The sequence below is a fragment of the Neophocaena asiaeorientalis genome, unplaced genomic scaffold (genome assembly GCF_003031525.2).
Source record: "Neophocaena asiaeorientalis asiaeorientalis breed wild unplaced genomic scaffold, Neophocaena_asiaeorientalis_V1.1 scaffold202, whole genome shotgun sequence".
Classification (NCBI taxonomy): Eukaryota; Metazoa; Chordata; class Mammalia; order Artiodactyla; family Phocoenidae; genus Neophocaena; species Neophocaena asiaeorientalis.
The window spans coordinates 1653489-1681345 of NW_020172627.1; the positions used below are offsets into that span (position 1 = coordinate 1653489).

At 56.0% G+C, this 27857-nt stretch overlaps 1 protein-coding gene across 4 annotated transcripts; it reads right to left on the bottom strand.

Moving 5' to 3' along the window:
• On the bottom strand, positions 1–27315 carry OGDHL (oxoglutarate dehydrogenase L). 4 transcript variants are annotated; one of them, XM_024739065.1, is made up of 24 exons: positions 27229–27315; positions 23493–23697; positions 21543–21713; positions 17619–17721; positions 17075–17190; positions 16776–16930; positions 15913–16059; positions 14118–14208; positions 11504–11683; positions 11245–11373; positions 10185–10364; positions 9758–9910; positions 9100–9202; positions 8434–8562; positions 7221–7371; positions 6048–6175; positions 4925–5103; positions 3497–3568; positions 3253–3378; positions 3075–3147; positions 1550–1713; positions 1213–1367; positions 642–751; positions 1–438 (listed from the first exon to the last, which is right to left on the bottom strand). In XM_024739065.1, exons 2-24 carry the CDS (start codon positions 23694–23696, stop codon positions 401–403), a joined length of 3057 nt encoding a protein of 1018 aa, XP_024594833.1. In that variant the 5' UTR covers position 23697; positions 27229–27315; the 3' UTR covers positions 1–400. The 4 variants fall into 4 exon arrangements, with proteins under 4 accessions (XP_024594833.1, XP_024594834.1, XP_024594835.1 ...); XM_024739066.1 differs by having other exon boundaries at positions 2–751; positions 27229–27269; XM_024739067.1 differs by lacking the exons at positions 1–438; positions 21543–21713; positions 27229–27315 and having other exon boundaries at positions 628–751; positions 23493–23696.
• Positions 27316–27857: the final 542 nt, after the last annotated feature.

Below are 27857 nucleotides of genomic sequence, written 5' to 3' on the forward strand. Positions count from 1 at the left end.
TCTCCCTTAAGCATTTTCTAATTTCTCTGTTATTTGCTTTTCTACTTTGGTACATGTGAGCCTTGGCTGTATTTCACACAGAAGCTGACATATTTTATTATGACACACCCCATAAAACAGAGCACATATAAATCACCTGGCATGGTTTTGCTCCACCTGGTTGTTATTGCTAAGATCTCTATTTCTAAGAGCACAAAAGAGAACAGTTCTTGAGTCCACAGACGAACAAGGACAGGGTGAGCAGCAGTCAAGTCTACCAGGCTGGGAGACAGAGACCAGAGACACGGGTTCCTGGGTGGCTGGCTGTCTGCAGAGACAGGAACGACACAGACGGAGAAGCCACACGAACACTCCAGAGAGACCCGGGCAGCTGGGGAAACACTCTACAACTACAGCCCATCTAACAGACCCCTCTGGCTTTCTCAGCCCTAAGAGATTCTGAAATAAACACAAAGGCCCAAGGTGGCATAATACCGAAGCCAGCGGTACCTACTCTTTGGCCTCAATCACTGCATGGGTATGTTTTATCTTGGGGACCCTGACAGTCCCTCTCCTGGGCAGAAGAGCCAGCCAGTCCCTAATGTCCCCGGTGGCCTCAACAACCCCACAGCAAGACCCAGGCAGGCTCTAAAATGTCTTGCCCTCAAAGGCCTGGAGATTGAAGGCAGTATCCAGAAACTTCTTCAGAGACACCAGGTGAGTGTTCCTGTTTCCTGTGGCTGGTGCAGCTGCTGGGTCTCGGCCAACATACCTGGGGGAGGAGAGTCAAGCTAAGCGGAGGGCTGAGCCCGGCCCTGCTGCTACCCCAGGACAGCACCGGGTCTAATCCAGCTGCAGAAACGAAGAGCCTGAGGTTCCAAAGGGCCAAGTCACTGGCCTAAGATCAAAGGTAGGAGATTTGAGACATGCAGGAGGTTCTCTAGTTCAGTTCTGGCTGCAGAACAAAGACAAAGGTTTCCCCTCCATAAGGCCGTATTAAAGAGGATCCCTGATGGGGAAGCTGATCTGTCACTGACAGTCACAGAGCCAGCAGGGACTATGGGGCCCAACTCCTCAGTTTCCAATGCAGCCCGGAGAAGGGCAGTGGCCAGTGCTGGGTCACACAGCAAATGGGGTGGGCAGAGCCAGGATGGGGCCTCAAGCCCCCAGAGCCTCAGGCCTGGAAGACGTGAGGGGTAAATGGCGGGCAACCCCTTGCACCCAGCCTTGTACCATATGGGCCGCGCTCGGCCCAGGATGGTCATGAAGCGCGGGCTGATGTAGTCGTAGTAGCCCATGTTCTTGTGCTCCTCCTGGCACCACACCAGCTCTGCACCTGGGTACTTCTCTGCCTCTCGCTTGATCAGGTCGAAGGGGAATGGAGAGATCTGGGACAGACAGGGAGAAAGAAGGGAATAGCTAGGGGAAGGGGGAAATGTGCATGCCAGGCCCCCAGGAGAGCAGCCACCGCTTCCCTCACTGGCCCCGGCCCTGGCACGCTGCCCAGGGCCAGGGGGCTGGCGATATGACCTTGCTCGTCACTCTGAGCAGTTGAGGGGCTCGGGCGCACCTGCTCCAGGCGTGTGATGGCCACTTGCTCGTCCAGGCCCTGGCTGCTCCGCTCCTTCACCAGGTCATAGTACACCTTTCCCGTGCAGAAGATGAGCCGCCGCACCTGCCCGGGAGCCTGCGCCGCAGCCCCATCCTCAGGAACCACCCGCTGGAAGCTGGTCCCTGGGGACCGACAGGGCATGGCAGGGGCGTCTGCTCCCAGAGGGGCCAGAGCAGCTTGGGAATCAGGTCCACATCCCTGGCACCTCCAGGCTCTCCCTGGCCACTAAGACAAGCCCCAGATTTAGACCTGTGGCTGCAATAGGAACCTCTTGAGCCAAACAATGGAGCAGGGGACAGAGGACACTCTGAGACGTCACAGGGACAAGGGTGGAGACAGTGGCTGGAGCCAAGGGCAGAGCCTTGGGAGCATCAACAATAAGGTGATGGGGCGAGGGGGCGCTGGGGATGATGGGGAGAGCCCCTGAAGGGGACAGAGGTGATGTCACATCCCCATCTGACAGCGCCACTGTCCCAAACCTGCTCCCCATCCAGCCACGCCTACCTCCCAGGCACACTCAATCCACCCTGTCACCAAGCTGGAAGGCGAACCCTGCACAGTCCTCCCTCTCAGCTCCAGAGCCCAGCCTCCATCCCCAAGTCCCATCCATTTTTCCTTCCTGAGCTCACGCCATGTGCCAGGCACCAGACTAAAAATACTACAAAAACCTCTGAGGAAGGTACTGTAGGGTCCCTGCAACCCAGATGAGGACAGTGCGGCAGAGAGGGCCACTGGCTGCCAGGGCCCACCAGTACTAGGCACCCAGCCCAGGCGGTCCAGCCCAACGCCAGAGCTCTGCACTGCTGGCTCAGCCACCCGCCACATCTGAGGGGATGCCCACACACACACGCGAAGAACAAGCACCTGTCCACGCCACTGAGGTCCTCCTGGCCAGCCCCTGCCCCTCCGCCTACAACCCAGGACCGCTTTCCCAGACAGCTCTGCTCTGCCAAGCCTCAAGGCCCCACACCTGCTCCTCCCTGATCCTCCACTGGGTCACGTCTCACTTCCAAAACCTGGTCCTTCGGGTGCTTTATCTGACCTCCGAATCCCAGCTAAATGAGGCTGAGAGCTCTTGGAGGGGCCGCTGGCTCCCCAGGGCCAGCAATGTCTGTCTGGCTCATGAGAGAAAACAACGGATGAGTGAACTGATACTCAGTGTCCCACGAACCAGCAGACCTCTACCAGGCCTCCTGCCTCTAAGCTCTTCCGGCGCAGCCAGGCCAGCCCTGCTGGGAGACTGCGGGGCCCCAGGGCACTCCTCTGGCCCTGGCGCTCTGCATAAGTGACCCAAGTGGGTTCAGCCACCCGGCCGCTGCACCAACCTCCCAACCCAGCTGCTGGCGGGGATCATGCCAGAAGCTGCTTCAGGGCCAACAGAGCCACAGACAGAGGCAAGAACGGAAGAGTCCCGGGAGCAGAGGCCACACGTGGGCCACCAGGCCCCCCATCAGCCGCCTCCCCCACACGCCCAGGCACATACCAGAAACCATTTGGTCAAAGCTGGACTTGGCTTCTGGGTGCCTCAGCAGAGATTTGGGTGTGAAGATGATCAGCTGGAAGGGAAACACGTGCCCGGCTGCCAGCCGCCCCTGCTTGGCCAGGGTGCCCTGCACTCGGCCCCGGTACGGTCACGGTGACGACCAGGGCGGGTGGCTCACCGGCTTGCGGAAGGGCAGCAGGATCTGGCGGCGCAGCACGTGGAAGTAGCTGGCCGGCGTGGAGCAGTTGACCACTATCCAGTTGCAGTCATAGAGCTGTCTCACCTCGAAGTCCTGGGTGAAAGCCTGGAGGAGCAGGGTGCGGCTGGGAGGTGGCCTGCCTGTGGCATCCACACCCTGGCCTTGCTGGGCACGGCAGCAGCAGTGTGCACTCCTGTCCTGGGGGAGGGCGGGCAACACTCACGGGGTAGGCGTCCGAGTCATCATTGCTCATCTGCAGGAACCTCTCGGGCCTGGCTGAGGAGTGCTCCGGGCCCTGGAAGCAAATGCCAGATAGCCCAGCCTGGCCAGCGTTCGGGGGGGACTGGGGATCTGTCACACAGGATGGGGACCCTGGGCTTGGGGGAGAGTCTAAAGGGCTTCATGGAGGAGATGCCCTCACTCCGGAGTCTCAACCACAGGAAAGCACCAGGAATGTGGGACAAGAGTAGGGAGGTAGCCTCCGATGAGGGTCCGGCCACAGCCACCAAGTGTGAACATGTGGGGCAGAAGGAAAAAGCAAAAAGGCCAAGATGCTCTTTCTCTAGAACGTTCTGACCTACAGCAGTGACTGTTTACTATGTGCCTGTGGTGCGCCAGACATAGCTCTACGGACCCCACACAGATTATTCTCTCGTCTTGTGAAAGCAGCCCTGTGATGGAGATGAGGAAGGCGAAGGACAAAGAGATTAAGAAACCTCAAGGTCACTCAGCCAGAAAGGGACAGATTCAAACCCAGCTCTGACTCCTACTCCTACCCTGGCCCACGGGGCTGCTCTGCTCCATAAGAGCAGCAAGACCCTCCACACTGTCCTCCAAGCTGGCTCTCCGTGGGACAGGGGTGACCTGCTCCTCCCTTAGTGGGGACGCCCCAAGGACCCATGGCCACAGGGACTAGCCAGGCCGGCCCAACCCTCCGCAACCAGCCTGACTCACGCTCCACCCAGTGAGATGCCAGCCACCTTTACAGCTGGGAGGCCGTGGGCAGTCACAGGCCTTCTCTCCTCACACGTGAAACGGGAACAGAACTGACTGCCTGGTCCAGCTGTGAGGATGCCATAGGATTATACGTGGCGTGTAAAGTGCACGGCACAGGGAGACCTGACTCTGAGCGGTACTGAGCAATCCCTGACCACGTGACCAGTCCAAACTCAGTGGGTCCTCAGGGCCATCCACTGCAGCCAGCACAGCCCTGCCCATGCTCCACCTGGTCAGGCCACACACCCACCAGGCTGGCATCTCCTGATGCTGTGTTCCTCCCCTCCCCAAGGGCCTGCACATCCTCCTTCTCCCCCACATGCGGTTCCCCCGACAACACAGGTTCAAATTCCAGCTACTAGCTGTGTGACCTTAGGCAAGCTACTCCACCTCTCTGTGCCCCAGTTTCCTCATCTGGAAAGTGGGAACAGGTCCCGGCACAAAGCAGGCACTCAGGCATGTCCGTTCCGTTTACTGCTGGGACAGCAGCATCACCCACTTCAGCAGCGGTGACGCAGAGCTACGCAGGCCCCACCCTGCAGACCCGTGTGCTTCCGGGGGACTGGGAGGCACATACCCCCCCTCAACTCTGCAAGTGGCCAAGGTCTAGCCGTCCTCTCCCAGGCCGGCCGGGGCCCGCCCCCACGGCCCTCACCATGCCCTCCATGCCGTGGGGCAGCAGCAGAACGACGCCATTGTGCCGAACCCACTTGGCCTGGCCCGTGCTGATGAACTGGTCGATGATGCACTGGGCCGTGTTGTGGAAGTCACCAAACTGCGCCTCCCAGAGGACCAGGGCGTTGGGGCTGGCCATGGCGTAGCCCAGCTCGAAGCCTAAACGGGAGACGCCGAGGCAGAGCCTGTCACACACGGTCCCCAAGTGGTGGTGGCTCCGGCCAGACCCAGCCCTTCCTCCCACGCGCTGCCTGCCCCGCCCGTCCCTCCCAGCAGGACAGAAGCGCCCGGGGACTCCTTGGTGCCCAAAGACCAGGATCTCCCTTCCTGGCCGCCGGCAACACAACCCAGAGATGCCACTCTCAGCCATGACCTCACGTACAGCCAGCTTCCGCCTTATGTAGGCCAGGAGTCAACTCCAAAGACACCCTGGGGAGGCAGCAGGGCCCATTTGCCAAGGGGTCCCCCAAATATGGCAGGGCTGCCGAGGGGAACGGGCAGGAACAGCCCCAGAGGCAGCTCCCCAGAAGCGGTGGCCAGTCTCGGTGGGTTCCCGTTTCTGGGAGGAAGCAGGCCAGCTAAAGGTCAAGCCAAGGGAGAGTGCAGGGGGGCAGTCTGGGTAGCCCAGAGTCTAGGGAGGGGGCCTCGAGACGGGGCTGCTGGGTGTGGTGGCACAGAGGGCAAGACAGAGGTCAGGAACGTGGAGGTGGCCAGGCCAGGCTCAGGGCCGGTCAGTGGAGGCAGCAGTCAGTGGACTCGATGGGGCTTTCTGTCTGGGCCCACTGTTGCCCAGGGACAAGCTCTGGTATCCAGAGCTCCTACCCAGGCCAGAGTGCACCCCCACCCCCCATCTGGGCTCTCTGAGGGGCCAGATGGGACAGGACCTCATCTCTGATGTGGCCTCAGGTGGAGGCAGCCCAACCACTGTCCCTCAGGGCTGTCCGAGGACTCAGGTCCACCCAGGGGCCTCTGAGCCTCTTCGGCCCCACCCAGCCCCAGACCACGGTCAAAACAACAAAAACAGACACCCTGAGGTGCAAGACCCTCTCTGGTCCCCAAGCATCTCAGGGCCCGCCCGACCTGCAGGCAGAGTTCTGACCCACCCAGAACTCCGTACTCCGAGAGGGAGCTGTTGCACACAGTGTAGGGGGCCTGGTGAGGCCAGAGGTGGTTCATGGGGACACACGTCCTCCGGTCAACTTCCTGGTCATGGAGAACGTGGTGCCGGTGACTGCAGAGACACAGACCAGGAAGGGAGGGGAGGCGGGCGGACTGAGCAGGACACCAGGCAAAGTCCCACAGGATGGCGACATCAAGAAGGCCGTGGAAGACCAGAGAGATCTGGTCCTTCCTCTGGGCAGCCTCCCCTCCCACTGGTGCCCTCACACAAGCCCTGGGGGTCTTGGAGCACAGGCGTGAGAGGCTCAGCTTCTCACCTAAGGAGGGATCCGATGAGACCTGCCTTGCCGACCTCCCAGATGCTGGGTGGAGCCTGAGACCCCAGGGGCACCATCTCCCTGCCCATCCTGCTAGCCCCTTTACCACCTCACCTGCTCTGTCCAGGTTTACAGGAGGCAGGAATTCCTGTGCATGAGGGGGGCCCCCCTGGCCAAACCCCAAGCCTTATGAGGACTGACATGCAACTCAGGGTGCAGTGGAGTGGCCCTCTGTACCCTGGTTGGAGCAAGACCAGCAGTGATGAGGGAGTGGGACGTGGGAAAGATGGCCTGTCGAATACTGGAAGCCACACCTCCAGGACTCACTAACATGGCAGAGACGGAGTTGAGATCCCAAACATCCAGGGTCCCAAACAGAGTAAATGTAATGAGGACAACCGGCAAGTGTAAAGTCCCTCATCTGGACACAAAACCGAACTGCGAACAAGCAAGATGATGGCAGGGAGCTGGCTTGACAGTAGTTCACAGAAGAGAAACAAAGGATCTTGAGGACCATAGATAACCACAAGGGTTGACATCAACCAACAGCTCTGGCCAAGCAGTCAGCTCTGCACGCTGGCCCCGTGGGGACAGAGAGGCAGGCAGCCTAGCAGCCCTCAGACAGCTTGGCCCAAGGGTGGGGGCTAGCATGTTGATACAGTTACCTGGGAACACCTCCTTGGCTTCCCAGACAAGGTCTAGGAACAGAAGGAAGGGCCACTCCACTCCAGAGGCCCTGGGCCGACTGTGAGAGATCCCCAGCGCAGCTGAGCTCTCAGCTCCCCCCAGGCACAAGGCTAATGCCCATAGGGCCTAGGGCCCAGAGCCCCCCACCCTCACCTGAATGTGCCCCTCTCCACGTCCTGCCCACTGAGCCGCACATGGATGCCTTCCTTGAGCAGGGAGCCAAAGGCCATGTACTCTGCCAGCGCCCAGTCCACTGTCCTCTTCCTGGTCATGTCCGCACGGCCCCGCAGGATACGAGAGAGGCCTGCGGGAGGGGAGGGCCAGCCTGAAGGCCACAGGGGCTTGGCCACCCCATCTGGGACAGCCATAGTCCCTGGGACCTGGGCCGGGTGTGTATATACTCAGTGTACACCCCTCCCACCGAGCAGGGCCCCGGCAGGATGCAGGAGGCCCCTCCTCCAGCATCACCACTCCAGCCAACACACAGGGCCAGCCTGAGCCCACATCCCCACCAGCCTCCCTCCCTGCAGGAAGGAGCAGGCACCGTTAGGCGATCATCCGCCACATGCGTACGCCGCATTCATTGATTCAGGGACGTTTCTCATAAGCCCACGGGAGAGGTACCAAACCCTCCCACCCCTAGGTGAGAAGACACGCTCAGAAGAAGGAATTCATTTACTCACGATCACATAGCTATGAAGGTGCTCGGATCTGAGCCCAGGCACCCGGCCCAGGCTGGGCTCCCATCAGCCCTACACCCACACAGACCCTGTGTGGCTGCACAGAGCCGGTGCCCCAAGACACCTGGGCCTCCACGTGCATGTGGAGGAATCCTCTTGGAACGCCCACAGGCTGCTCGGAGGGTGCACAGGGACCCCACTACCATCGCGGGGGCCCTCCAGGCTGCCTGAGCAGAGGCCACGATGGACACCATCGTGGCCAAGAGGCGCAGCCAGTGACGACCTACTAGCCTAGGGTCGCCCTCTGTCACCCACCCAGCCCAGCACTCTTGCCGCCCAACATTCTAGGCCCAACCGCCCCCTCCATGGGAAGCCCTTCTTTCCCTGCTCTCCTTCTGCCTGATGCAGGGATGCCCTCGGCAAAGGCATTGGGAAAATACAAGGTGTCCCACAGAAGCCTGGTCACCAGCACCCAGCTGGGAGCGTGGCATCCACATCTGCTCACCCTGAGAGGAGCTGTTAACACAGGCACCTCATGGGGCACAAAGGAGGCACTGAGAGCTCCGCTGATCTACCTAAGACCAAGTCAAGATGAGGGCCGGGCCTCCCTGACTCCTGATGCCATCTCCCTTGGGGCACGATGTCTGGGACAGTGGCCCATGCTGCAGCCTGCACAGCAACCTCACCCGTGTGGATCTTAAAGTCCTCCAGGGGCACAGAGCTGGCCACTTCACCAATGTGGGTCAGCATGTCCTCTGGAATACCCGTGGCTGGGCATGTCATGCTCTTGGGCTCCCCGTCCACAGTGAAGAAGCCTGAGAGGGCAGAGGCTCTGTGACTTGTGTGTGGCAGTGGGGCCTCAGCTCCCCTGGCCAGGCTGTCTCCCCAGGACTCAGGGGCCCACCACTCCCTTAACCCCAATGGCACTCAAACCCTGAGCCCATCCTGGGGACCTGGGACAGCTGACAGCACCCACCTAACATCCTCCCCTCCGGCGCCTGCGAGGCCCCTCCCTGGACCCAGGGTCACAGCCATCTAGCTCCGCCCCAGAGAGGCCCGCTGAGCACCCCTCCCCCAGGGCCCACTCCACTTTGCGGTCCACCCTCCCTGACCCAGCCTTTTCCAGGAAGCAGCTCATCACATATGTCCCGAGGGCGACACTATCTCCCTCTACTCCCACCTACCCCACCTGCAGGAATCAGTCCCACACAGCCTCAGGGGTCTCAGGGACGAAGCCCACAGCCTCTGGGCTGGGCAGAGACTGCCCTCATTCAGGATCACTCCAGTCCTGGTCCCAGTGCCAGCGGCCAGCGCCCAGGCAAATCACTCTCAGCCATACAATGCTCACTCACCAGGCCAGGGGGAGTCCAGCCAGTGCTTTATATGCAGGATCTTTTTATCCTTGGACCTGCCAAACGCCTCCTCACAGATCCGGTCATATTTGGCGATTTCTTCCTGAAATCAGGGTGAAGGCCTGGATTGAGGCAGCGATGCCCTGGGCAGCCGGAGGCTGAGTCAACCCAGACTCATAAACCCTGGTCCCTCTCACCACGTTCTAGAGGAACTGTCTGCCCACTGGCCCACAGGGACCTTAAGGCCAGAGATAAAAGTCCCAGAGTGCAGGGGGAATCCTGGAAAGAGTTCAGGTGATCCCACTCAGCAAGGGACTTGGGGGAACGCAGGGAAGACTCACAGTCCTTGCTCTGAGAGCTCCCTGCAGGCGGGAGGGCAAGCACATCCACATATAACTACGGGGTCAAACCCGGCTCAGGGCTACCTCCTACAGGAAGCCTTCTTGGACTCTGGCCTGAGGATGGGCTTCCACGCATCGCAGTGTTCACTGTACCCCACCAGGCTGTAAACGTCTTTGGTCCTCTGTCCCCCTTGATAACTGGGGGCTACTGGGGACAAGGACCATATTGGCTACTTCTATAAACCGCCAGTGTCCAGCACTGGGCTGATGACATCAGCAACCACCTCAGGCCGATCCCAGGCACTGATCGGGCCCACCTCGAATTCCTGCAGGGTCACTGTGCCCTCGGCGATGAGCTTGTCTGCATACTTCTTCAGCACAGGCACCTGCCTGTGGATCTGCTTGTACATGAGCGGCTGCGTGAACATGGGCTCGTCCATCTCGTTGTGGCCACGCCGGCGGTAACAGACCTGCAGGGACAGAAGGTGGGTCCCGCGCCCAGGCGGTGTGGCTGGCGCAGTCACTGCACAACTGGGACACACCTGGCAGGCCACATCCCGTGAGGCCTCACCAGCCCCCACTACAACCCATCACCAAATGCCCCACCCCCAGGCCTCCGCAGAGATGGTGCTCAGCAGTTCTAAACCTGCCGCTCAGCCCCAACTAGCAAAGATGTTGCAGACCCGGCGCACTTGCCACGGCAGGGACAGTCCGAGCACCTCCACCTCAGTTCCCCAGACCCACCAGGTCCACCACGACGTCTTTATTGAAGGTGTTCCTCCACTCGGCCGCCACACTGCACACATACATCACGGCCTCTGGGTCGTCTGCATTCACGTGGAAGATGGGCGCGTTGACTACACGGGCCACGTCAGTGGGGTATGGTGAGGAGCGGGCCATCCGGGGGTCCGTGGTGAAGCCAATCTGCAGAAGCAGGAGGCACTGAGAGCTGGACAGCAGCAGCCGCCTGGGAGACCAGAGGGCCAGGGGGCCAGGGGAGAGGCGCCTTTGCCTCGAGGTCCATCGGGTGTGCTCAGGAGGTGCAGGGGACATGATGGGCTAACAGTGGATGACCTCAAAATCAGACGTAGCCGCGGGTCCCACGGGGACGGCGGTAACACCAGGGGAATCGTGTCTGCTCTTTCTCCTGCAATCATTTTTATACAGTGGGAGTGGGGAGCGCAAGTTGGGGTAAAACCCAGTCTCACCAGTTACTAACTGTACAACCTTGGGCCAGGTACTTAATTGCCAAAGCCGGTTTCCTCATCGATTAAAAGGGCTCATTAAATTCCTACCTCACAGGGTTATACTGTGAAGGTTAAATGACTTAATGTGAGAATAAGATAGTTAACCCAGGGCTTTACAGGCTCAGAAGAAGAGCTGTTATTAACCACAGCTACCTTTTTTAAAAGCAAAGGCTGAGAGTTGTGCTCTAAGACTGCCTGGGTCACATGCAGCTCAAGGCAGCATCTAGCTACACGCTCAGCCTCGGTGCTTGCTAGGTGCTGGTTATACCCATCTTCCTCTGGCCTTACTGCTTTCTCACATATATAATACGGGGGGAGGGGGCTGCAGAGGGAAGGACAGACACAGAGACAGAGACAGACAGATGTATACACCTCCCAGTTCCACAGACCAGGAAACCGAGGCTGAGAGATCAGGCATCTTGCCTGAAATCACACTCTGGTAAGTAGCAGAGCAGGGGGGTTAAACCCAGAAACGCCTCACTCGTCCCCTCAAAGTGCTGCCTGGATTCAGGGATGGACGACACTGACAGGGCCCAGCACACAGCCCAGGCCCTCACCTGGTTGTTGACGACGACGTGCACGGTACCGTTGGTGGTGTAAGAGGGCAGGTCACTCAGGTGGAAGGTCTCATAGACCACACCCTGGCCAGCGAAGGCGGCATCCCCATGGACCAGGATGGACATGACCTGCAGGGCAGGATATAAGCCAGGAGGGGCCCCCATGCCGCAGCCCGTGAAGCCCAGCCCTGCTCCTGGACTTCAGAGATTCAGAGCCTACCCCTCAGAACACAGGACCTCAGAGCCCAGGCAAGCTCACCTTCTTGCCCTGAGCATCCCCGCGGTAGAACTGCTCTGCCTTCGTCTTCCCCTGCACCACGGGGTCCACAGCTTCCAGGTGGGAGGGGTTGGCCACGAGCGACAGAGTGATGTTCCTGTTTGTGACTCGGTTGATCCTCTCATGGTACATGCCGAGGTGATATTTGACATCTCCGGAGCCCTGAAGGTTGAGGTGGCCTGTGATGAACCTCCCCCCAACCCTATCCCAGACATGCAAGCTTACAGTGGCGCTGGGACGTTCCCTGGATTCTGCTCCCTGGGAAGGCTGTTTTGTCCCTGACTCACACCTGCATCCTTCCCCCAAACCCAGCACAACGCCCTTCTTGCCCTCCAGGCTGGCCTAAGAAAGGTAGGCAGGTTCCCTGGGCCTTGGCTCCCTTATTGGAGCCCCTCCACATTATCAACAACCATCCTCTCCGCATTAAAGATGGCAGAGTGGGGAAGGGGTAAGGCACCCGTAGGAAGCGGCCAGCCAGCAGCAGTGAAGGCACAGAAATGAAGGGCGGCTCTTAATTGGCATTGAGACCACGGGCTAGGCCTCTGGGCACACATTGGAGCAGGACCCGTACCTGACTCCTTACACCAAAGTAACCAAAAATGTACAGACGAAGCCATAGTATCAGGGGAAAACATGACATACTTTATGATCTTGGAGTAGAGAAAGTCTTTCTAAACAATGTACAAACTTCAGAAGCCATAAAGGATAAGACAGCTAAAATCTAATATATTTGCCATGTGGGAAGAAGATCCATGCACAGTATTAGGGGAAAAAAATCAAGCTGGGAAAATACTTATCAGACAAACACAGGCAAAGGGCTAACTCCTTCAATACATAAGGCATTTTTACAAATTGGTGAGATAAAGCCCAAAAAACCCATAGAAAAATGAGCAAAAGCCAGGAAAAGGAATTTACAGAAAAAGGCACCCATGACTTAAACACATGAAAAGACGCTCAAATTCGAAACAGAAATATGTTCAAATGCAGTGACTTTTGGACCTAGAACATTGGCAAAGATGCAAAGGTTGGACAGAGTAAGGGAAGCCGGGGGCCTGGGACCTTCGCACACAGCGTGTGGGCTCGCTGCTGTCTGCAAGCTCTTTGGAGGGCAATTCATTCCTACCTCCTCAGCTCCAGCCACCGCATTTCTCGGATACCATCTAAAAGTGCACACATGTGCGCAAAGACACTCATTCCACCACCTAATGCTCATCAACAGGAGATAGCAGAAACCAGAGGGGCACTCGAAGCTTGGGGAGCTCTGTGTGCAGCTCTGAAACAGTGACAGCCCGTTAAGTGAAAACAGCAAGGTGGCCAGCGGCATCACGAGCTGCTCCCCTGGCTTTTTACAAATAAAGCTGTACTGGACACATATGTGTTCGCACTGCGTGGAACATTTCTGGAAGTACACACTTTAACACAAAAACTGACCACAGCAGAGCCCATGGGGAGCAGGAAAGGGGTCTCAGAAGGGAAACACACTCATTGTGTAATCTTTTCTTCAAACGATGCTCACATTACTTTTTCTATTAAAAAAAAGTAAATTTGTTTAAAGTGTCCTTTGGCCAGGTTTTACAGTTTACTCACATGTCGTCTCTGATTCCTCACAACCATTCTGGGGGCAGGGACTTTTATCCCCATTTTACAGAAGAGCAAACTGAGGCTCAGAGAGATGAAGGTGCTTGAGCAAAATGAACATGATGGCGGGAAGATTCTGGACTGGGAGCCAGCAGATGTACATTCTATTCCTACTCTGGCCTAACGTGAGAGCAGTCATTTAATGTGGTTCATTTTAACAAACCATGCACCTGTGCTGAGTGCTGGGGCTTCGGGAATGAGGTCCCTGCCGTCACCCTGCTACCAGCCTGGAAGGGAAAACAGACACATACACACACACAAGCGCGCGCGTGCGTGCGCGTGATGGAAAAGGCCAGCGTAGAGACGGATCTGCTGGGAAAGGAGGCACAGAGGAGGGAGAGACAGGATTCTGCCTGGAGGACCAGGGAAGTCACTAGAAGGGGAGACGGGCAGGGCTGGGAAAGAGGCAGAGAGCAGAAGAGAGGAAGGCCATCTGGCTGAGGGCCCAGCATGGGCAGAGGCGTGGGGTATGAGGCATGCATGACACGTATACGTGCCAGGACGGGGGTGAGGGCAGAAAAATATTCTCTCTGCTCATCAGTGGGCACAGGAAACCGTCCTGACCTCCCAGTGCTGTGCTGATCAAACAAGTGAGTGAGGCAGCCCTTCAGGGAAGGTAGACAGGACGCTGGACACAGAGGTATGGCCACATGAGCTGAACTGAATAACTACAGGCACTTCCCTGCACACCTCTCTGGGCCTCAGTCCCCCTAGCTGGAAAGAGGGAGGTTAGCCCAGATTACCCGAGGGCTCTCCCAGCTGTTGGAGATCATAGCACTTGGCTCCAGAACACCTTAGGAGCCTCACACAGACACCCCCAGCCTCTCTCCCACTCTTCTGCATGTCCATCCATCTCAGGGTCTGTCTGAGCCTGCAAGGTCCTGGCCCAGGCCCTCTCCAGTCCACGTCCCAAATACCCAGCTCTCCAGAGGCTCTGGGGCCTGGGCCTGGCACCCACCTCATCCGCCGCCTCCAGCTTGGGGTCAAACTGGCAGAAGATCTGCTCCAGGTCCTTGCGGATGACGTTGGCCAGCACGTTCAGTCTGCCCCTGGAGCCAGAGGGGGCAGGGCTCTTACCATGCTCCCTGCCCACCTGGGACCTATCAGAATTAGCATGGGGGCTGGAAGGCCCCACCCTCTCTCATCCCGCCTCAATCTACAAGGTGTGTGAGCGGGTCCAGCTGGCCGGCCCCCCTGGGCAGGCAGGCATCCCCCCCTACAACTCAGATTCAGGAGGCCCTCGCGAGCAGGGAGCCACCCAGGCTCATGGCAGGGTGTCTACTCACCCCTCTCCCCAACCAAAAGTTGAGCCCAACCCAGCACCTTGACCCCAAGCTGCTAACGAATCACAGCTGCTCACACATGGCTCCCCACCCCAGCCCAGTGATATGGAAGTGATAAGGAGAGGGAAGAGGGGACTGGACTGCCCCTAAGATCAGGAGTCACCAGAGGACCTGTCCAGAGGAGCTGAGGGAGGACTGAGGGGTCCCTCAGCCCGGCCCAGGGATTCTCCAGTCCAGCCTGAACTTCCCATCGGGGGCAATCTATTCAGGGGTGGGCCCCAGCCTGATGGGGGCACAGGACGTGACTCCGAACCCGCTCCCCATAGACTACCAGCGGACGCAGGCCCCAGGCCTGCTCACACCCTGACCTCCAGCCCTGCACGGCCCAGTGACAGAAGGGCAGCGCTCTTCCAGCGGGCCCCTCTCCTGCTCTGCGGTGGTGGCAGGGCTGTGGGATCACAGGAGCCGTATGAACAACCCTCAGCCCCTCTGGGCAAAGCCTCTGGCCTCAAAGGCCCCTCCTCAAATACGGAGGCCTGGCCGAGGGCAGCCCTTGACTCTGGAGCCCTCCTCAGGCCAGGAGCCTGGCCAGCACCACCACCCAGTCCCAGAGCTGCCTAACAGCCCAGCACCATCCTCTCCCACAGTTCTACTGAAGCCACGTATGCCCCTGCCTCCTCAGACCACGGGGCCAGCTCTGCACGACCCTCTGACCAGACACCAAGCATTTCTGGGACCCCCAGAGCGCAGAGCCTGTGTGGCAAAGCTCGGGCTCCCGGGAGGCCAGCCCACAGGGTGGGGACCCTCCTCACAATGCATCCTGATGCCCCTGGTGCTGATGCAGTCCGGGGCTGGCCCACCTGTGAGCAGCTGGAAACAGGCACAGGAAATGCAGGGGCTTTGCCCCCCAGACTGCTCAGCAGTCTTCTTCCAGCCCATTTAGCAGGACCCCTGGCCACCTTGGCCACATTCCTCGTTAGCCCACAGGCTCCAGCTCAGAGGTAACTGCCCAGTGGCCAGACCAGCCTTCCAAGTCTTTATCAAAGTCACAGGAAATGTGTGGCCAGCTTGCAGCTGGGGAAAGAGACCCTCGGCTCACCTCCAGAGACCTCCCACCAGGGGATGCGAACCTGAGGCCACCTGCCCAGGCTCTGCCCTCACTTCCCTGGGATGTGCCCCTCCACATCCCCTTGTCCACAGGAACCTCAAGTAGCATGATATACCCCTCTTCTGTAACCTCAATACTCCTGGGGACAACAGCAACATGGTGAGAGAGAAACAGTTTAAGAGAGCCTGGTTCCATGTGGCTTTGGCCACGTGCTTTCTGTGATGAGCAGCCCAGGGCCCAGGGACTCTGATAACTTTCTAGACCACTTTGCCTCTATCCCCAGGTCCCACCAACACCCCTGCTCTGATTTTCAAAGCCTCCTATACACCTCAGCTTGCTGGGCCTGGAGGAGAAGGGCACACCTGTGTGGCATCCCCAGGATGACATTCTCGATCCCCATCTCGCTGGATTTGTCGATGATGGTCTTGAGGGCAGGAATCATGACCTCACAGCCCTCCAGGCCAAACCGCTTCTCCGAGGACCACTTCCGGGCCAGGAAATCTTCAAACCTGCTTGGGGAGAGATGGGGAAGGGTGGACAGGCTGGGCTCCTGGGGGCTGTTCATGAGGGCTTGGAGCAGGATGCCAGGACACAGGAAGCTGCAAAGCCACCTCCCTCTGCGCAGTCCAGGACCTGGCACAGACACCATGGTGCTCCTACCAGCAAGCAGCATAGGTCGGTGGGGAGGCTGAGGGTCCTCCCAACTTCAACAGACCTCTGGCTCCATCCATTCCCAGTTACCACCCTCTCTTCCCCTTCCAGTCACACTGCTCCAACTAGCCATTCCCCTGCTCCCAGACCACTGCTCTCCAGCACACACGTGCCCTGGGGCTCTCTCATCATGCCCCAAAGATGCCTCACGGCTCAACTCAAATTCCAGCCCACACGTCACTGCTCAGGGAGCCACTTTACTCCTAGCAGCTGGGCCAGGGGCTCCTCCAGGCCCCCGCAGCCCTGGACAAACCCAGCTTCAGAGAAGTTCAGGGGCAGAGCCAGGCAGTGCCCCGCCTGCAGGAAGGCGCTGCTACACTCACTCCACACAGGGACATCTTTCTGCCACTTCCACCCTCATTCGGTGTCATGTTCTCCTGGAGCACCATCCAGCCCTGCCTTCCCTTACCAGGCACCCTCCTAGTTGCTTAGCCAGGGCCTGGGACATTTCATACAGCCCTGGAGCAGGCCCCCCAGCCACTCAGGCTGCCCGGGGTGGTGCTGGGAGCCTGACCTCATAGAGCGCACCAGCCGGGCCAGCAGGGTCCGCTTCTCCTCACTGGAGAACTGCATCACGCCAGGGGTCTCGAACTTCTGCCGGATCCACTGACACTGCTCCACGTCATTGATGAACATGAACTCCAGACCAATGTGCTGGCAGTATGTGTTCTGGGGGAAAGGGAAGCACTCCACGAGGAGCCAAGAAGAAGACCGACCGCCTTGGGATCTGGAACAGAAAAGGCAGCGCCCTCCCTCCCTCTATCGCACGCCAGAGCTGCATCAGCTATGCCCGACACACCTGCCTGTGCTCACCTCCAGGCGCCGAATGATCTCCCGCAGAGAAAGGGTGTTTTCAGAGCCTCCAATAAAGGTAGTTGTGGGCAGCTGGAACTCCTTATCCAGGTCAGCCTCCCTCAGGTCATAGAAGGCTAGGAGGCACACATGGCAGAGCCCGGGCAGCAGAGAGGAGAGAGGGAGGTCAGGCCCAGGTGGGGCCCAGCTGTATCCCCAGACCTCCCAATAGTGCCCCCAGGACCCTCCCGCCATGTCTAGCCTAAAGCTCAAAGGCCCTCTGTCTGCAGGGCACAGGGCATGAGTCAGAGCCTAGCTTGCCGCCATAAGGGTGGGCCTGGACAGGTGTCTCAAGCTTGCTGAGCGTGGCACACCAGCTAGGGAAGACGGGGAGACCTCCCTTGCAGGGACACCATGCATAGCTGCGCAAGGGTCAGAAGAAAGCCTCCCAGGCTGCTTGCTGAAACCCAAGACCAGAGGCACTGTAGGCTCAGAGCCCCTCACTGGGCACAGGCACCAGCTGGCTCTGGTGTTGCCAGGGCAACAGGAAAGGGTTCCGACTCACCCAATTTATCAATGGTGGTGATTAAGTCTGAGGGCACAAAGGAGTCCAGGTCCGCATCCAGAATGCCCAGGGGGTCCAGTTGGGCCACATGGTGGCCACGGATCTGAAAGAGGGGAAAAGGTCGGGGAGGAGCTGGAACGCAGCTGGACAGACCCTCACCAAGACTGAGATTCTGGGCCCTGGCCCCTCAAGTCCCCATTCAGAATTTCAAGTTTCCACATATCTCCAGCACCCAGCCACTGAATAGTTGCCTAGGAGACCCCACCATAGCCACTAAGGTGGCAGGAGCTCAATTCTGTTTCAAAGTACAACATGAAGCTTTCAAAAACAGGAAAGAATGCGTACACAAAAGTAGTTACTACGGTACTATTAGCAATTGCAAAATTCTAAAAACTTCCCAAATGTCCATCAACAGGAGACTGGCAAATGGATATGGGAAATCCATACAGGGGATACTACAGAGCTGCTAAGAGGAATGAGGAAAATTCCTAACTGCTACTATGAGGTTGTCTCCACAAAATATTATTAAGCAAAAAAGCAAATTACAGAAAAGTGTGTGTGGTAAACTACCCAGTATCTAAGAAAGGGAAGAGAAAAGTAAACACATGCATTTGCATATATTTGTATATATTTGCATGTCTACAAATAAATATATGCATTAGAAGAATATACAGTAAAATAAGAAAACTATAAAATAAGGAAAATTATTACCTATAGGGAAAGGACAAAATAGGGCAGAGCAGCAGGGCTAGAAGCTAGACTTTTAAGAATATATCTTGCATTGACGATTTGACTTTGGAATCTTATAAATATTTTATATCACTATAAAGCAAAATTAAGTTTTAAAAATTGAAAGTAAGACAAAACAAATGAATTAATGCATCCATTTGGTGGCATAACTACAAAGAGAGGAACTATTCCAACTGACTAACAGAATATTCCCCAAAGACAAACAGAACTGCAGGAATAAAAAGATCATAAATTCATTTACAGTACCAATGAGCAGTAGTAGTACTAGAACTGTATTCTCAGACTGTCACGTGTGGATTGTGGGAAAATCAAGTAAGTCATTGTATTGCTGTCTTTGAGAACCTCTATTTTTGGTATCTTTAAAAGGAGATGGTGACATAAGACTGATGAGGTCAAGGACAAACACTAAGTCCTACATTTGATGTATATAGAAGCATCAGTATAAACCCATAAAGTATGGTATCTTTAAAAAAATACATATTTCCTGGCTCTAACCATCAAAAGAACCCAGAAGTCATGACCAAACCAATAGCAGTAAATACTCCCTCACTCCCTGGAGAACTGGCTGGACAGAAATGTGCGAGATGAGCTCAAAGCATCTTGTCCTACCAGATAGCAGAGGGGTGCTCAAACACTACTGGGGCTGGGAATAAGGACACATTTTGAGCAACAAAAAGGATAATATCTATAGCAGACTGAAACTCATTAAATATGTTTAAATTCATGCATTCATATCATACTATGAAAAAGAAGAAAAACCTTTATTGGCCATCTTTGGAGGATGCTAGGAAACCATGTCATAATTTTGAAAATCCATCAACAAAAGGAAAAGTCAAGCACTGATCCTGCCCTCCCTATACAATTTGTACCTCAGGATAAACAGAGCTGACAAAGGGAAGGTTCTCACGAGAGAAGTATTTCAGGTAATAAACAAAGAAAGAAAGAATTAGAATATCACCACTTTTACCACTCCCAATGACTTAATGTGTCCAGGAAATAATTATCTTTAGCTGCTAACTGATGAAGTGCCCATCACCACCAGGAAGCTGATTTTGCAACAACAGAAAAAATCAAATCTATGTTGGATCAAGCATCTAGATCTAACTACCAATTTACAAAAATTACATGGGACAAAGGGACAGATGAAGTGACACCATGAGGATGCAATCAGCAAAATCCACACTCCAGAAAACGCTATAGGACAAGCAACCTGGTTTCTTATACACACACACACACACAGAGCAAGAAACACAAAAAGAAATGGAGAGGAACCCGCAGAGTAGAGTACAAGAGGCTTGAAAAGCCATGTCAACATATCACAACCTGTGGCTTTATTTGGATCCTGATTCAAACAAGCAGTAAAAAGAAATCCTAGGACAAACAGGCAAAATGAATACCAACTGGGTATTTGGTGACATTAAGGATTATTACTATTTTTAGGTGTGATAATACTATCACGGTATATTTGAATTTTTTTGTTTTTTTTTTTTTGCGGTACGCGGGCCTCTCACTGTTGTGGCCTCTCCCGTTGCGGAGCACAGGCTCCGGATGCGCAGGCTCAGCGGCCACGGCTCACGGGCCCAGCCGCTCCGCGGCATGTGGGATCTTCCCGGACCGGGGCACGAAACCGTGTCCCCTGCGTCAGCAGGCAGACTCTCAACCACTGCACCACCAGGGAAGTCCATATTTGAATATTTTAAAAGGAGGCTTTACCTCTGGAAATACATGCTGAAATGTTCAATGAATGAAATGATATGAAGTCTGGGATTTGCTTCAAAATAATCAGTGGCTATGGGTGGAGCCGGAGGTGGGTAAGATGAATCAAGACTGGCCCTGTATTGATGGGGGTTCACTACATAATTCTTCTACCTATTATGTGCTTGAAAACATGCATTAAGAAGCAGCCTGGGTTTTTTTTTCAGTACTATGTGCAGATGAGTCAAACCAGAGCTCAGAGCTCAGTGACCTGTGAAGGGCTGCAGCCCACCCAGTAGGTGCTCACTACCAGGCAGATTTTTATCATGCAAGTATGGAGTAACATTCCTGAATCCAGAGACCATCCTGCTGGAAGGACCCTAGGGCTTTGGTCTTGGCCAGTGAAAGAACAAAGAGCTGCTGCAGAGCTGGGACTGTACTTAGAAGATAAGGCCTTCAGGCCACACTCTGAATGCTACCCCGTATTTCATACAGAGTTTTATGTTCCTTGTCCTTTTTCAAAGTCAACAGTCAGATCACTTTCTGCCTCTTTCAGCCAGCCAAGAAAAACATAATTACAATCACTGCTGTTTCCTCACAGGTGGCCCACGATCCATGGGTCCTGAGGACAGTGAGGGAGCCCAGTCCTGTGCACCTTTCCTCTTCCGCCCCAGCACACCTGGGCAGGCAGCTGCCATCCCATACAGAGCGCATCATTCAGAGGCAAGGTGCCATTTCCATTTGCTAAGGCCTCCCTCTCCCCCGAGTTCCTGCAGCGGCTTGCTGCATCCTCCCACGGAGTCTCTACCAAGAACCGCAGGATGCCCCTACCCTTCCTTCCGCATGTCTTCAAGACAAGTTTCTCTTATGAGATACCTCCTGCCACTGATTCCCAGACAGATCCCAAATGATTACATTTTTGTGGAGTGAACACCCAGTACAGCCCTCCGGTTAGTCCTGGTCGGTCAAGACCAAGAATAGGAAACATCATCAGGACTCTTTGACATAGCGAGGGCCCAGCCTGGGAACCCAGCAGAGGGGAGCCTAAGTCTCCAGGACAGAGCAGCTGATGGGGGAGAGCTGCTTAATGAACTATTCATTCATTCCACAAATACTAATTAAGCACCTGCTGGACATCAGCCCCTGTCCTCTTGGAATGCTCAGTCAAGAGAAAACAGACATTAACAAGGGGCAATCTACTCACCTTTCATTCAACACTCACTGAAACTGATCACTCACTAAGTACTTCTCCAGGTTCTAGGGCAGAGTGGTGTGGGCGACAGATGAGAAAAACCACAAACAAACCACTTTGCACAGAAAATACAGGGGGTGGTAAGTGATGTGAATGGTAACGTGACAAAGAGCAGGAGAAGGGGCCAGAGCCACCAAGCTCCCTGAAGTGACGCTGGAGCTGAGCCAGTCTTCTTGCCGTCAGCACCTGGCCACACCCCAGGAGCCTGTACCCTCCCAGCCGCTCACCTGGTAGGCCCGGATCAGAGACTGCACAGCCAGGTGGTCCTCCACCAGCTTACTGGTCTTGGTCCGGCTCAACACTGCCGGCCTGCTCTCAGGGACAACAGAAAGGGGCCGGGGCTGAGCCGGGTCATAAGAGGCTTCCTCACTGGCTTTCCGGAAGAAGCTGTCCCAGGACTGGGCAGGGGCAGAAGAAAGAAAACAGTCAGGTTAGGGCCTGGGAGTAGCGCGGGGTGGCCCAGGCTGGGGCCCTAGGGGACATCAGTCTTCCTTCACCACCATAGCTCTCAGGGCCCTCCCAGGACCCTGCAGACAATACCCTTCTCAATCAGCCCAGGGCTCCCACCCAAATTCTGGATCTCTCCAGGACCCAGCTTGGTAGTGGGTGGGGGAGGTTATAAGCTGTGATCAAGGGGCTTTATGTATGAAACGGGCTTCTATCCATAGGCGAAACATGCCCTCACACACTGTGGGTTGGAGGCAGCTCTGTGGAGGGTAAGGGCAGGCAGGCCCTCAACATTTCCAATGCATGTATCTTTTGAACCAGCAATTCCACTGCCAGCAATTTATTCTACAGATGTACTTGGACAGGTGTGCCTACATGTACAAGGATGTTCCCTGCAGGAGTTTATAAAAATGACAACGTAAAAACAATCTAAGCAGTGATCAATAGGAAACTGGTTAAATAAATGATGGTAAATTTAGATTCTGGAAAATTATGTAGTCTTTTTTTAAAAAGACGCATTTATTATTGTGGATGTGGAATATTGCCAAGATATGTTGTAAAGTGAACACAGCAGAAGAGGATGTATGCTTTGCTACTATTCGTACAGAAACAAAAAGCAGATGGGCACATGCACCAGCACCTCCACGTTCTAGCAGAACACATACAAAAGTGCTTTCCTCTACGCCCTCTCATATAGTACTGGTGGGAGAATAAGGTGGTACAAGCCGTGTGGAAAGCAATTTGGCAACACCCATCAAAATTATGTACACAGATGCCCTCTAACCCAACAATTCCACTTTGCGGAATTTATGCCACAGTTAGCTGCACACGTGCAGGATGATGAAGGTACAAGATGATGTAGTACAGCACCGGTCATGACAGCCAGAGACTGGAAACGAGCCAGATGCCTGTCCCTGGGGATGGATGTAGAACATCCATCCAAACAGTGGAATACTATACAGCTGTGAAAAAGAAAAATGAGGCTCTTGAGGTACTGACATGGAAAATCTTGGAGATGTATGCTGAGTGAAAAAAGCCTGGGGCAAAAGAGTGGATGTTACACGTTACTTTTTGTGTAAAGGGGGAGAATCCAGAGTTATGTTTGCAATAAGTTTATCTGAATGGATACAGAAGAAATTAAGAATAGACTGGAAAACAGACAGGTAGGAGCTGAGCAGATACGGGATGGAATGAGAGGAAGGCTTTTCACTGTAGAACTTAATACTTTTTGTTTTTGGATCACGTGAACATATTACTTTCCTCTGAGGCATGTGAGTGACGGAGAGAGAGCAGCTATGCTTTTCACTTTTGTCCTGGCATCTGATTTTGATTTTTTTTTTTTTTTACCATCAGTGGGTACTTATTTTATCAGCTTACTATATATGTAAACACTTATGTTCCTAACTATATAACAAGAGGCCATCTGGAGACGGCACTGCATGACAAAGCGGGCAGGGACAGGCTTCAGACCAGGTGTGACTGAGCAGGGCATTACCAGGGCTTCTCAAGACAGACCGCCACCCACTGGCTGGTCCAGCAACAGGACAGCAATGGACTTTCCTCACCCAATATGAGGACCAAGCTCTTTCACAAAGATGATGGAGGACCTGAGAGACAAAGAAACCTGCCCGGGGTCACACAGCAGGCAAGCTGCTTCTCCCCACTCCCCTCTCCACAGCCCAGCCCTAGGACCTTCTCTCCTGCACAGAGGGCAGGGTTGGGGTGCCAACCTTGTGGACACTCTGGGGGTTTTCCAACCAGGCGAAGTACATCTCCTCCATGTAACTGGAGCCGCCTCCAACTTTGCTGCTTGGGAAGGTGGCCGGTGGCCCAGACGACCTGCTGTACCAGCTGAACCTTTGGACGCCATGTGCAGCCAGGAGCCTCGAGGCCTGTGCCCCAAGCCAGGATGGCAGCAGCCTCAGCTGACTCATTCTGGACACAGGCAACAAGGGAGAGACATAAACCACAGGACTGGGATGGAAGGAAGGAGGCTCTGGCAGCCACTCATCCACTCATATGGCATTTGCTGGGCCTACTGGGCAGGTGGCCCTGGGCTAGGCAGTAACGAGACAGAGGTGAGAGGGACAGTCAGCCAGGCCTCCTGAACACCCCGGAACTCAGGCAGCGGAGTCCTCCAGGGACTGGGTGCTCCATGCCCGGTCAGGAAAAGGCCAGAAGCAAGGTGTCTGGCTGAGCTGTACTATCTCGAGGCCCATGGCACTACTGGGTCTCTAGTCGTTGTGACCAAAAGGGACCAGTAACTTCCCCTGACTGCAGTATAGGCCCAGCATGTCCTCCCAGGCCAGAAAGCCAATGACACGGGCCTCAATGGCCCCACTTCACATCGAGGACGACTGAGGCTCAGAGAAGGGAAGGGCACTGGGGGACAGTGGAGGGCAGACCAGAGGCAGGCGCCTTGCCCAGCCAAGCTCCCAGTTGCAGCTGCCCTCTTTGGCTCCCATACCCTGCCCAGAGCTTACACTCAGGACAGCTAACAGCTCAGGGGGTACATTCAGGCTGGAAGCCCACTCAGGATGGAGAGGAAAAAGAACCTGGAGCTCATCTCACCCCCGCAATCTCATCTGCTCTTTCCCAGGGAAAATGCTCCAACAACGGGCTTTCAGGAATCCGCGTGTACATATGGGGAGGTGGGGGGGGAGGGGCTTCCTCTTCCCCCCAGAAGACAGAGGTTCTCGGATAAGAGGCTCCTCTTAGAACCTCTGTTCCTCTACATCACCCCCCAACACAACTGTAAGCAGAGCCCCCTCCTCTTCCCCAGCATTGCCTGGGCACAGACAGCTCCCCCTGAATACTTGCTAACACCCTTCTGCCCAGAGAATCCCAGCCTGTGAGTAGGGTGCAGCACTAGGGCCACCCCACCGGGGGCCATGCAGGCAGGAGGGCCTGCTTCCCCCCACATAACTCAGTCCCAGAAAGTGTGCCTTTCTGCCTGGGCCTGGGCCTGGGCCTGGCCCTGAGTCAATGCTCCTGGGGCCAGATGTGCCCAGCTCACAGGGCACACACCCCGCCCCAGCTCAAACAAGTCACCAGAACCAGCTGGCTGGACCTTCTATTCTACAAGGGGTCAGGCCCCAAGGCAGGGCATGGCACAGCCCTCCTAGCCCACGTGCTCCCTCTTTCCCTCCAAACTTACATGAGGCAAAGGGCAGGGAGGCGGTCTTCTTGAGCGAGGGACAGTGGGCTCCTCAGGGCAACCAGCAGCAAGTCTGAACAGAGGAAAATTAAAAAGCAAAAATATACTGCACTGCAGGGAGGAAGGAGGTGGGTTCAGCTGGAACCTGAGCCTCAAGTGCCCCAAGCTTCCTATCCACATGCTCAGCTGCATGTCCTGCCAGCCAGTGACACCAGGCCCTACTGAGGGCTGCTAGGGGCTGGCTCTTCCTGGAGTGGCACCTCTCCAGGTGCTGGGTGGGGACTCAAGGCCTGAGTTCTGGGGTCAGAGGGCCGGGGTCCCAACCCCTGCTCTCCCTCTGATGGTCCCTGAGACCTGGGCAAATACAGGCTTGCTGCCCCGGCCCAGATGGCCATAGGACCCAGGAGCTACTGGCCTGGAATGTGAGAAGAATCTAAACAACCCAATGGGGAAACTCTTAACATCCCCATCCTAAGGCAAAGAAAAGCAGACACCAAGATCATCCATTGAGGGAATAAAAATAGGAGCACAATTAGTCAGCACTGATTCGGGGGCAGGCACTGTGCTCATCTAACCCCCTCAACGATCTCAAGAGGTGGGCACTTGGATTAGCCCCATTTTACAAATAGGGAAACTGAGGCACAGAGAGGCTAAGCTGGTGAGTGGTAGGGTTCTGTGGTTCCGCAGCCTGTGCCCTCCTCACTGCAGAGTCATGATGTAAACACAGATTTCTCTTAATGCTAATGCTCCTTCCAACAGCTGCAGCCAGAGCTGCTCTCTCTGCTGGCACCCACCCCCACAGGGGAATGGGATGGCTCGGGGGGTAGTGACAAGCCTGGCTGTGTCCAGCCTGGCCCAGTGCAGGAACACTGTGTTTCACAAACACTGAATAATCTGGGCAGCCGCTGGACACTGCTGTGGCCTTCACCCGGCCTGACAGAAGGACAGCCAGCCAGCCACCCCTGCCCCAATCCCAACAGGGCCTGAGGACTCAGGAGCCCTAGAGGGCTGGGGACAGAGTCAACCTCAGTATCTGGAGCCAAAGCCCAAGCCTGCCCTGCCAGGTCCTGCCCACACAGGTGAAAGGGAAGAGTTAGGGTCAGGCACTGTGCACACCCCCTGACCAGCCCAGCCCACCCTGGACTAACAGGCAGGTTGCTCTGGGCAGCTCTTGGTGCCCTCCCCTCTACGGATAAAGTCTGTACCATCCCCACCGCCACCCTCAGAAGCATAACGACGACAGACATCCCTGGCCACTAAGCCTCCCGCACGCAAGGCCCTATCTGGGCTGCTCTGCAATACGCCCACTGTAGAGATCCCAAGACCTTGAAGCTGGGCAGCAGCAGAGCCTGGACTCACACTCCTGCAGGCCTATGATGGCGCCACGTTCTGGGAACTGGGTGGGCTTTTCTCAGGAATAAACCCCACCTCTAGTTTACTGAACCCAAGAGGCAGCCACGGAAGCAGACTCCGAGGTAGGAAGCAGGGTAGGGAGGGGGTGTGCTTATTTCCTTGGCAGAGATGGAGGGTCTGAGCTAAAGGCCAGAGGTGGGAAAAGCACAAAGGTAAAAGGGGCCTGTTCCAATATGCTACAGGATATATGGGCAGTGGGTGCAGGGATGGGTTAGGTCCCATGGTGGAGGGGCATCATAGCACCCTGCTGGGACCTCAGGGTCACCCCATTCCCGCACATTTCCCTGAGGGAAGGAGAAGCACTTCCCAGGCTGGCTGCCACCTCAGGTCAGTCTTGCCTCCCTCAGGGCCTCAGTCTCTCCATCTGTGAGCGGAAACCCGGTTAAAACCGTCTGTAAAGGCCCTGCCCCCTGCCCCCACTACGAGGTCCTGAGACTTCGAAGCTGCCTGCCTGTCCCGCCAAGCACATAACGGTAGACCATCCCCATCCCCAGCGCTGCCCTCCGCAGCCAGGGCTCCTTGAGAAGGCGAAGAGCAGCAGGCCCCTCCCCAGGCCACGAAAGGCGTGGACAGTCTGTAGTCTTTGGGCTGGAGAACCCACGCTGATGCCTGAAACCCCACCATTAAAAGCTTCGCTCCCTTACGCAAAACACTTCACAAGAACTGCACTCGCAGGGTCGGATGCGCGCGAAGGGCTGAGGGTCCTTGGGGACGCCTCGGCCAAACAAAGGCGAAGCCAAGGTCACGCTCACTCCCCCTCCCACCTCCCGGGCCAGGCTTAGGGCTGCGGGCTGCGGCGCCCCGGGACCCAGGAGACTGGAGCAGAAGGGCCTCCCGCGACACAGCTGGAGAGGAGGAGGCGCAGGGACCCGGAAGGGAGGGGCCGCCGCGCTCACCGGGCCAGTGGGGGTCGGCGCGGCAGTGAGGTCCAGAGGCTGCAGGTCAGGGGAGGCGAGCAGTTGGTGCGCGACTAGCTGTACCAATTATCTGGGTCACGTGACGTGGCGGCGCCAGCAGCCAGCGAGCGAGCGCCGGGGAGACTCCGCGCGCCGTGACGTCTCTGAGGACGCCCCGCCCAGCCCTGCCCCGTCGGCGCTGTCCTCGGTGCTGAAGGCCCAGGGATGAGGGTTCCCGGGCCTGGAAGAGTGAAGATCCTGCAGACCGCAAGGAGAGATGACCCCGTCTGTCTGGGAAACCTGGCACGCTGCTGAGCCCCTGAACCCCGGGGTCCTCGTCCAAACACTAAGGAGAGCGAACCAGAAAAAAAAAAAAAAAAGCGGCCGTTTGTGTGTATGGAAGGATAGTTTCTGTTTTACAGACAGTAAACAGTATTTACAGATACTATTAAAAATCCCAGTCTTGGGGCTATCTTGAAGAAAAGATGAGATAATGCATATTAAGTGCTTATCACAAAACCTGATACACATTTTACCCATTCATTGTCCAAATTATGGAGACCTGCCTTTACCTCCTTGTTGCTGCAATGAACACCTTCCTATACATTCCCTTAAGAACCTATGTGGAA